General features: G+C 68.5%; 1 protein-coding gene across 1 annotated transcript; it reads right to left on the reverse strand.

Moving 5' to 3' along the window:
* Positions 1-4,030: 4,030 nt before the first annotated feature.
* SMIM38 (small integral membrane protein 38) lies at positions 4,031-8,001 on the reverse strand. The gene is made up of 2 exons (XM_051829864.2): positions 7,789-8,001; positions 4,031-6,899 (listed from the first exon to the last, which is right to left on the reverse strand). Exon 2 carries the CDS (start codon positions 6,362-6,364, stop codon positions 6,218-6,220), a length of 147 nt encoding a protein of 48 aa, XP_051685824.1. The 5' UTR covers positions 6,365-6,899; positions 7,789-8,001; the 3' UTR covers positions 4,031-6,217.
* Positions 8,002-10,716: the final 2,715 nt, after the last annotated feature.

Here is a 10,716-nt window from a genome sequence, read left to right on the forward strand (position 1 = left end):
ACTGATGGTGGGGCTGTCCCAGGCGGAGCGGGGCCACCCTGAAAAGACCCAGGTCACAGATGCCCCCACGCCACGCCCCTGGTTCCCCCAGTGAGAGGCAGCTGCTTGGCCAATGGGCGAAGCCACGGTTCCAGCCTCCGGCCTGGCTGTGCTGTCCCCGCCCCCTGGGTCCTCAGCGCCGGGGGCCCCCCAGTTTCTTTCCCGAAGCCGACACCTGCCAGTCCAGCTGGGGGCTCGGCAGGGCAGACTGTGGCTGAGAAGGGCAGCGGCTTCCCGGCCCCTGCAGGGGGGCGTGGCACGCCCGGGTCCACCCGTGACCGTGCAAGACATGGGCGACACAGGCCACAGGGTGCACGGTGTGCAGTCTGCTCCTGGCAGTGTCCACGGCGAGATCTGTGGTTAAGCTGAGGGACCGTGAGCCAAGCAGAGCGCCCTCCCTCACGTGGTGGGCCTCGCCCGATCAGGCGAAGGCGAGGGGGCTTCCCCAGGGCAGCGGCGGCCACACAGGGCCTCGGCCTCCCGCCTGCCGGCTCTCCCTGCGGGTTTGGGTTTTGCTGGTCTGCGGGGCGGCTCCAGCCAGCTCCAGCCGGCCTCAGCCAGCTCCCTCCCACAAGCGTCTCTCGACGCCGCCTCTCTCCACAGCTGTGACTCGACAGCCGGGGACGCGTCCACTCTCCCTGGGGAACAGACGCATTCTCTCCGCTGACCGATGGCCGAGAGCGTCTTCCCCTTCTCGCACTGGCCGCCAGGAAGCTGCAGCCACCACGGGAGGTGTCCCAGGCGCCGGACCCGTGCCGGGCTCACCGCGCTCTCCTCACGTCTTCTCCTGATGCTGACCCTGCCGGGTCCCATGCACGTGGTTTCCTGCCACGTGCTGACAGCTAACGGTGCTCGGCGCCACGTGCCAGAGGGTCCCGCCCCTTCCCCTGGCCGCTGGCCAATCCGCTGCCCGGGGCTGGGTGTTCCAACAGCCGTGCACACAGCCGTGAGTGAAGACAGCGCAGAGGGCAGCCCCGGCAGGCAGCTGGAGACCCCGGGCGCTCAGAAACACCTCCCCCTGCTGCCCCTCCCCCCGCCCACGCCGGTGCCGGAACCAAGGAAGGAGCCTGCCTGTGGCTTTGAACTCCGGGAGCAGCAGGATCTGGGAAGCGTGGACTTGAACCTCTCTGAGGACGCCCCCCCCCCCCGGGATCCACCCCTGGGCAGCCCCCACCACGTCCCGCACTGCTGCCCGCTTGGAGGCCAGGCAGCGACTGGGGGAGGGGCATTTCTCTCCGCCACAGTCGGCTGCTCCTGTCCCGAGCCACAGTGCCCGGCCACGCCCAGGGTGTGGACGGGGTGACAGCAAGACACTGCCACGCTGCCTGGCCCCCGTGGGGCTGCTTCGGGGACCCCGTGTGCTGCCCCTGCCCCCTGCCCTCTCGTCTCCACCACCCAGGCTCTAAGCTCAGGGCGCCACCTGCCCCTCAACACAGCCCCACCCGCCCCTTCCCCGTGACCTACACGGGGGTCCCTTGGGTGCAGGAAGCTGCCGGCACAGGCCTGGGACACAGGGCCCCGACAAGCTGCAAGCCTCTCTCTCTCTGTCTCTCTCTCTCTCTCTCTTCACGGGGGCCGGGGGCTCTGTGTCACGAGGTTGTCCAAGCACCTGGGCCCCCCTGCCTGTGTCTCTCTGTCCCCCATCCTCCAAAGGACACATCCAGCGCTCTCACCGGTTTGCTCCGCACCGGAGAGAGGAGGGGGAGCTTGGCGGACAGGGGCAGGCGCCCTCCCTGCCCACGCCCCAAGGGCCAGGGAACGCAGGCCGAGCTGGGCCTGGGGAGTCCCGGGATTGGGACCCCCTTGGCGGGGCACAGCGGGCGGAGTCGCCTCCCACTGCAGGGTCTCGCGGGTGAAGGGACTGACAGGTGGCCCCCGGGGAGGCGGCTCAGCGCACGGGCGTGGTGTCCACCGCCTGCTCTCCCGCACTGACCACGTGCTCCCGTGGCCTCCCTCTTCCTGTCCCAGGGTGGGGGAGGGGCCTCGATCCTGTCCCTCCGACTCCTCTCCCTCTCAGGTCACGGCTCTCACCCCGGCCCCTGTGCCGCCTCCCAACCCCGGACCCCCCTCGCTTGCCCGGGAGCCCCCGGTAGCTCCCTCAGGTCTGCACGCTGCAGCCCAGACTCCTAGCCGAGCTGCAAAGCCCTCTCAGCTTGCGCCCATCCCGCCTCACCATTGCACAACCTCACCACGACTTCCGGGCACTCAACATCCAGACCAAGGAGTCTCACTTTTGGGGGTGCATGGGCGTCCCGTGCGGGGCCTGCGAGTAACATTTGAAGTCCGGAGGCAGCCGGGGCGAAGGACAAGGATCCGGCGGGTCGGCGGCCCCTGGGGTCAAGTGTAAGCTTGTTCTGGGCTTCCAGCCTGCAGGCCGCTGCCCACGCTGTCCTTTCCGCCTGGACACGCGTGCCCGAGCCCGTCACTGAGGACGCCTGCCCAGACCCCGCGTTCCCGCGGCCCCTTCCCTCCCAGTCCTTGGGACAGCAGGACACACACCAGCTGGAAGCTGCGGGAGGCAGGGGCATTCATCCCGCGGTTGGGGGGGGGCGCCCAGGTGTGCGGTCCCGGCAGAGCCCCCTGCACCTGTGGGGACCCCACGCAGCCCGGGGCTCACAGAGGAAACCCCTGCCCCGTGCCCTCAGCCCTGGTGTTTTCAGAGCCAATGACCCATGCCCAGCACGGGGCTCTGCGGGTGTCCTGGCTGGCCCCCGGGGCAGGGGGGCCCTGGCAGGAGAGGCCCCGAGCCCCACCCCTACCACGCCTCTGGCCGGGACACCCCAGTGGGAGAGATGGCCGCGGCTGGGGTCGGGGGCGCCTGTCCCGTCCCGTCCCATCCAGGAGAGGGGAGTGCTGGTTTCGGGGTCTTCCCGCGCCTGGCCCCGCCCCACTGCCCATCCCCTGAAGGGGCCCTGGGGACCCGAGGGAGCCCAAGGCCCCCAGGAACAGCCTTTTCCGGGTCTGTGCGGCGGTGAGCTCAGAGCCCCAGACCCAGAGACAGGACTTGCTGCTTAAGTGGGAGGGGCAGCAGGGAGGGGTGGTGGGCGTGGCTCGCTGGGGACCAGGACCAGGACCTCCCATGGCCTGCGGGACGTCCCGGGTCAGAGCGCCTGGGTCCCAGCCCTGGCTCTGCTCGGGACTCGGCGTCCTGCTCGGAGCCCCCAGGGGGCAGGGGGCAGTGGCCCCGGCTCAAGTGCTGGGCCCTGCCACCCGTGGGAGACAGGAGGGAATCCCCGGCTCCTGGCTTTGGCCTGGCCCAGCCCTGGCTGCCGAGGGCATTCGGGGAGTGAACCGGCAGGCAGGACATCTCTCTCTCTCCCTCTCTCTCTACCTTTCAAACAAGTGAAATAAAATAAAATAACTTTGAAAACCAGGCTGGCTCTGACGAGACATGAGCCACCGGCCTCTGGGCTGCGGTGGGGAAGGGGCTTGGATGGGGTGGGAGGCGGCCCCTTTCCCATGGCCTTCAGGGAAGAAGCTGTGGCGGGGGGGGGGGGGACGGGGAGGGACGACGCAGGTCACTTGGAACCTCCTCCAGGAAGCCCCCAGGGGTTCCTGTAACACGCCCCAGGGTCACCACTGCCCTCGGAGTGTGCAGCCCAGGGCACTGTGAAGGTGTTTACGCAGCCATGTCACTTAAAGGGTAGTGACCTCGTTAAGACACACAGTGCCCCCTGTGGAGCCAGCACCCCCTTCCGATCCAGCTCCACCCCCGATCCAGCTCTGCTGTGGCCTGGGAAAGCAGTGGGAGATGGCCCGAGTCCTTGGGCCCCTGCACCCGCGTGGGAGACCCGGAAGAAGCTCCTGGCTCCTGGCTTCGGATCAGCACAGCTCCGGCCGTTGTGGCCATCTGGGGAGTGAAGCAGCGGATGGAAGACCTCTCTCTCTCTCTCTCTCTCTCTCTCTCTCTCTCTCTCTCTCTCTGTAATTCTGCTTCTCAAATAATTAATACATATTTTTAAAAAAAATCTCACTAAAAGAGCCAGGCGCCGTAGATTTATTTAACCCAGTTTCCCGGAAACGCGGTCTTCCCAGTGCATTCTCAAGAGTGTGCTGGTGCTGAGATCCGGAACGGGCCCTGCCGCGTGCCCCCTGCCGGGCCCAGCCCTTCCCCGGCCAGAGCCCCGCCCTAGCCTGCCGAGAGCGCCTGCCGAGGGACGCCTGCCTGCGCACGGGCGCTCAGCCGGCTGCTCCCCGGGGCCGTGTGCGCTCCCGGCCGTGCCCTGCTCCCTCCGCACCAGGCGCCCCTGGGCCTCCTGCACCGTACCCGTAACCCCGTCTGTGACGTCCCCGCAGATCCGGTGCCATTCCGAGGCCCCAGGCTTGGGCTTCTGCATACGGACTTGAGAAGCCACAACTCGGCCCAGACCACGGTCCGTGTCCCCCCACGTGCCCAGCCCGGTCCTTGCTGCCGGCTGTGGGCAGAGTGGCAGCCCCTCGGTCTCAGGATCGGGCCTGTCCCGGCCTCCGACCTCTGACCTCCGACCTCTGACTGCAGCGCCAGGGAGGCAGTGAGAGCTCCAAGCCCAGGGCAGCCTGGCGCAGCTGCTACCGCCGGAGAGCAGACGGGCAAAGCCAGCACGCGAGAGGGCCACGAAGAGACCCACGTGCCCCACAGAGCGTCCTAGAGGAGGCCCACCCAGAGCAGCCAAGCGGTGGTGGCAGAGGCCATGGTGCCGGCCACCCTTGGTGGGAACAGGCACCACCCCCCGCCTCCTCCCCGCCAGGGAGTCCACGTGACGTCACTCCAGCGCTGCGTGTCGTTTCCATCTCCATCGCCCTCTCCTTTCCCTTCCTGCTTGGAACCTATGTAAGAGGTGTGGTGCAGCAGCAGCCTTCGGGGGGCCATGGACACCCCAGCTCTGCGGTAAGGACGGCACAGAACACAGCAGGGCCCGAGTCCTCGAGGATCCCACGGAGCTGCCGCACCACAGCCTGAGACTCGTGGGTTGAAAGTCCTCTGCAAGGCCACTGCTGGGCACGCGTCTGTTCCTGACGGCTGACAGCTCCCGTGCCCAGCAGATGGATGCCCGTCCCGTGATGCCGAGGGCCTGTGCTGCTCAGAGGCCAACGTCAGCCGGCCTGGGGTGGGGGAGAGCGGGGCACCAGCTCCCACCTCCAAAGCCCGCCCGGCTGGCCAACCCCAACCAAGAGACTCCCCAGCCCTCATCTCCGCGACCTCCGACCTCCGGGCGCTATGGAAATGCCGCTGGCCCCACCCACTGGGCACCCCCTCACCTGGCCTGCGCCCTCCCAGCGTCTTTGGGCCTCGCGGGGTGGCTGGCCCTGCCCACTTCATTGCACACCGCGCGGCGGCTGGTCCCCAGCTTCCACGCACAGCACACGGTTCCAGCGAGCAGGCAGCTGACGCGGCCCTGACCACGGCCGCCAGGGACGAGGTCGGGGCCGGGGGCCTGTCCGGAGCCGCGCCTCTGGGCCCCGAGGCGGGGAAAGGACTCTCACTGGGTCCAGGGCTGGCAGGGTGGGATTGGGGGCCCCAGGAGACACAGACCCCTGTGAGCAGAGCAGAGACGGTCCCTCGCTTGGCTTGGGGCGGAGCTCAGACGCCAGCATTGGCCAAACTCTCCCTGGGCGCCTTCCATCGGGGGCCGGGTGACAGGCCCGGAGCTGTCACCCGCTGTCCGTCCAGCAGCTGGGGCTGGGAGGTGAGGGCAGGGGGCGCCGTGGACTCTGGGCCCAGCTCCGGGCCAGGGCATCAGCTCCTCCACCAAACTGGGCCGCACCCATCACTCATGGAGGCGGGGTTTGCTCAACCAGAGCTGGACTTGAACCTGGGCCCCTCTGTCTGAGAGCCTTCCTGGGGGTCAGCTCCGGGAGGCCGAGGCAGCCGTCCACTCTCATCTGATCCCCGGGGGGGTGTAAGTGGTGGCTGTGCGGAGGGAGGGAGCCCAGGCCACCCGTGTCCTCGAAACTCCTCCTTCAGCCCTTGCAGCTCGCCGGGCGCACGTATTTATGGAGAACTGGAGGCGGCGCGAGACCCCCCCATCGCCCCTGCACGTGGGGGCCCCAGAAGCCGGCGACAGGCGGTGGCAGCTCCTCTGTCCCCACAGGGCACTCGCGGTCGTCCCGCCGCCCCCGTCCACCGCAGGCCTCTCTGCGCCAGTGTCCCGTTCTGCCGCCAGGGGCCCTGCACCTGCCCCGCTTCGGGCCAGGTGGCCTAGTCCTGCTTGGGCTTGCGGGGCCGAGGCCGGCCCAGTCTGTAGTCGAGGTAGGCCCCGAGGCAGGACCACAGCAGGAAGCGGGCCAGCAAGACCAGGACTAGCAGCAGCACGAGCGGGTCGGAGCCGTCCAGCCAGGAGGCCATCCCGACAGGCTTCACGGCGGCCGTGGGGCCGGGGGCCAGGAAGCTCCGTCCAGCTGGCGGCCTCCGGGGGCCCCGCTCCGGGGACCCACCCCTGCTGTCCCCGCAGCCCGCGGCCGCCGCCGGCCCTCCGCCAGACTCCGACAGCCCGGGGCCGGCTAGCAGCCTCCTTGGTCAAGGGGCCCGTGTCCCATTCATCCGGAATTACCCACTGCCCGCGCCGACAATGACAGCATTGTGCAGGGGCCCGAGGGGCGGGAGGCAGCCGGGAGCCCGCCCCCCTCGCCGTCCCCGCGCCCCCTGCTCGCCAGCGCTGACGTAACCCCCAAACATCTCCGGCGCGGCGGCAGCTGCTGGGCGCAGGGCCGCCTCCTCCGGGCCCGCGCCGGCTCTTCCGCCCCGGGAAACAATCGGCTCCTTTCTCTGCCCAATTAGCTATCACTTCTGGAGGCCGGCGCTGTCCGGGCCGCCCCGGCGGTCCTCTCGGCGGCGGCGGCAGGCCCGGGACGCGGTGGGGGCCGGCGGGGGGAAGGGGGACCTGTGCCAAGGAGAGGAGAGGCCGAGAGAGGGGTAATGAGAACAGGCAGCCCAGCCCACTGAGGCCACCCCAGACGAGCCCCCGTCAGCCCGCTCGGCCTGGGGGGTTGGCAGGACGGCCCCCAGAGAAGCCTGCGCAAACCCCCAGATGGCCTCCAGGCCCGCAGGGACCCACGCACGCACACGGCACCCCTCCCCCCGCCCTGACCTTGACGGGGCCTGCAGCCACCTGGGGGGCTGCTCCTCCTCTCCGGGCTGTAGTGAGGTGAACCCATCCCGCCTTGAAGGACGGAGGGAAGGGGCACGGAGTGGACGCACCGGACAGCGCCTGCGCCCCCTTTCTGAACAGCAGCCTCCGCCCAGCCTCCGGGTACACACGCGTGCTCGAAGACTGACGCACACGCGTGCACACACACACCGTCACATACATCCCGCGGCCCTGGCGTCTCACAGCCGAGGTTCCCAGGATGGGGAGCCAGGTGGCCACGGACCCCATCCTCCACCCGGGGACCCCACCGGAAAGGGCTGCGGGTTTCTGGGGCCGGACACAGGTCACCCGAGCCGGCCCCTGAACCCCTGCCTTAGCCTCAGAGTGAGGGTCCCTGCCCAGCCTTTCTGGAATGTTCCGGGATACTCGCACAGGCCTTGGCAGGTGCATTCCTCGCGGTGGAGCCGGACGCCGCGGGTGCTCCCACCCCTCCCGGGCCCCTCAGCAGCAGGGGAGACGGTGGGCACCTGCTTTGTTGCCGTCTGGGGCAGGAGAGCCCTTGGGCACAGGTGAGGATTTAGGCCACAACAGGTAGTCACCCACAGCGCTTGCGGGCTTGGCTTCCAGAGAGACCCGGGCCACTGGGCGGGGGCAGCGGTGCTGGGGCGGGTGTTTCACTCACCTGCGTGGCCACCTCTCCAGGTGCGGTGTCCTGGGAGAGCCAGTGCCGCTGCCGGCTGCACTGCGCCCGTCCTCGGCTTCCCGCCCCGGGGTAGGTGCAGACGAGGTGGCGTGGGTCAGCGCACCCCGTGTTTGCCAAGCACACGCTCGGGCGTGCAGAGTCAACACGGCCGGGTCACGTGGCGTCCACACACAGGGCCTCCTGGGGGTCACCTTGTCCCTGTCGTGCCCCAGCCGAAGGCTGGTCCTGGCGTCCGTTCGTCCACTCTCCTGTTCTCTGGGTGGGCCCTGGCCCCCAGGCCACCCGTGGCCCTGCACCTGCCACAGGCCTCTGTGGCCCGGGGACGACTAAGGGCCACGGGTGGCCTGGGGGCCAGGGCCCACCCAGAGAACAGGAGAGTGGACGAACGGACGCCAGGACCAGCCTTCGGCTGGCTGTGCCCACTGCCACTTTGTGCTGTGCTGCTCCTGTCCCTGGGAGGGGGCTCCCGTGTCCCCCACAATTTGCAGTATGGTGGTTTGGGGTCACAATCTACACCCCTGCCCCAATCCCTTGGACCCTTCCCCCAGGACCTGTGCAGCCCCCAGCCCTGAGCTTCAGGGTCACAGGAGCTGCCCCGAGCACTGGCAGCGCACCCCCCCTGCCTTAGCCGAAGCCTGACCACGTGGGAGGTGACGTCCAGGTCCCCAGGAGCCCCCCACCAAGATGGCATGGAGGCAGGATGTGTCTGGAGCCTCCCTCCTCCCTGCCTTCTCGTCCCTCCCGGCCATGCCAACCCCTAGACCGCTGGCCCACGATGCAGCCCAGGACGCAGATGACCGGTCTCCCTGCTGGCATCAACCCAGACCTGGCCAACGGAACCCTGGGCCTGTGACAACCCTGGAGGAGAGATGACGGGCCCCGGCTCATTCAGCATGCCAGGAGCCACGGCGTCCTCGCACACCCGGGCTCCAGCCCCACTCCCGGTGCCCAGGGAGCTGCTCGGGAGAGCTGTCCAGGGGCGCAGGCCAGCAGGAGGGCTGCGGCGGGAGCCAAGAGCGACAGCCCCCCCCGCCCCACTGTGCAGCAGCTCCTCCTGTGGGGACAACGCGGGGAAGAACCCCGAGGACCTCATTCAAGGTCTGCTCATGTGTGCAAGGGGTGGCACCCCCCCCCCAGCTTCTGCAAGCGAGGCCGGGGAGGGGGGCGCTTGGCGGGGGCGAGTTGGACGCACCTGCTGCCCGGTGAAGCCACGCCCCTCACCAGGGCATCGGGGCGGGTACCCTGCTTGCCCGTGGCCGGCTGGTTTGGTTTCCGCTTCCTCCTTGCACCCGCATTCTCTGAACTCTTCCAGGTATTTCTAGAATGTACGGTCTCACCGAACGCTCACAGTTCCGGGTGCCGAGAAGGCATCGAGTTAGAGAGGCCAGGTTAAAGGCGGCACAGCCGGTGAAGCCGCCACCTGCAGCACCAGCGTCATACACGGGCAATGGTTCGAGTGCCGGCTGCTCCACTTCCAGTCCAGCTCCCTGCTACTGCGCCTGGAAAGGCACCAGAGAATGACCCAAGTGCCTGGGCCCCTGCACCCACGCGGGAGACCCAGAAGAAGCTCCTGGCTCCTGGCTTCAGCCTGGTCCAGCCTAGGCTGCTGTGGCCATCTGGGGGAATGAACCAGTGGAAGGAAGACCTCTCTCTCTCTCTCTCTCTCTCTCTCTCTCTGTAACTTGCCTTTCACATTAACGAATAAGGAAGGAATAAAGGAAGCATGGGTGGGCGTGAGAGCAGTCTGCATACCAAGGGGACAAGGGACAGCCCCAGAAATATACCCGGGCTTGCTCCTACACACAGAAACACCGAGACGGTCAGGTGTGAGAGTCACCCCACTTCTGCGGTGCCCAGCACGGTGGGGGAGGCTTCCGGGGTGGCCGGGACCCCGGGGGTCTGCCCCCGAGGAAGGCCTGGGGCCGGCCGACTTCTTCCCCCTGAGAACGCCTCGCAGACGGGCGAAAATGAATTTCCTTTCTTCCCGGCGACACAAAAGCAGATTAGCATCGTCGGCAGTGGGCGAAGTGCAGGGGCTCCGGCATTGAAGGAGACCCCCGCGCGCTCGCCGGCTAACGAGGCTCGGCCCCCGCCAGGCCAATCCCCGGCCGCAGGCTTAGAGGCGCGGAGGAGGCACTTGAGAGGGGCCGCGGCGGGCCCCCCCGGCAGCTGAGGGCCCGGCGACTCCGCGAGGCGTGATCAAACGACAAGTCAAGGACGCGGAGTGCCACAGAAAGACATTCCAAATAAATTAGCCGCGTCCGCGAGGCCAATCCGACACCGGATTAAGGCGCACAAAGGGGACCCGGGTATGCAGCCTACCTTGTCAGAATTCCTAATAACCTGCCCGGCTCCTCGCACCTCGGCCGCCCGCCGGGGGCCCCGGGCTGCGCGCCCTCCAGGGACATTTCCACGGAGGCCGCCACCAGCTGTCGCCGCCGACGTCCGCGTGAGCTGGTGCGCACAGGACGGCGCAGGATGCGGAGCGCTCCCCGCACGCACGCCGGCCGCCAGCCTCAACCAGGGGCGTCGCTGGGGGGCTGGGGGGGGCGCCTGGGGGCTCCTTCAGGGCAGCGATCTGGAGAAAGGTGACACCCCCCTCTCCCGGCAGAGCTGAGCTGCCCCCTACTCACTAATACAACCGACAGCCCAAAGAGCAGCACCTCTTATTTAGCGTATTGTATTTTTACCAGTGAACCTGGGGAGAGTTAACAGGCGGAGGTCTCCCCGGTCCCCCGAGAGGCACCTTTGACAGCCCCCAGCCACCCCTCGCCGTCCGGCCTTCCCCTCCCCCACTCCTCTCCCTCCCCTCCCTCCCCCTCCATCTTGGGCCTCCATGATGAATCCTCTGTGCCCAGCGGCCCCAGAGAGGGGACGGGACCCTCCCTTTGTCCCCAGCGAGGGGGC

This window comes from Oryctolagus cuniculus, chromosome 1, assembly GCF_964237555.1.
Source record: "Oryctolagus cuniculus chromosome 1, mOryCun1.1, whole genome shotgun sequence".
In the NCBI taxonomy this organism is placed as follows: Eukaryota; Metazoa; Chordata; class Mammalia; order Lagomorpha; family Leporidae; genus Oryctolagus; species Oryctolagus cuniculus.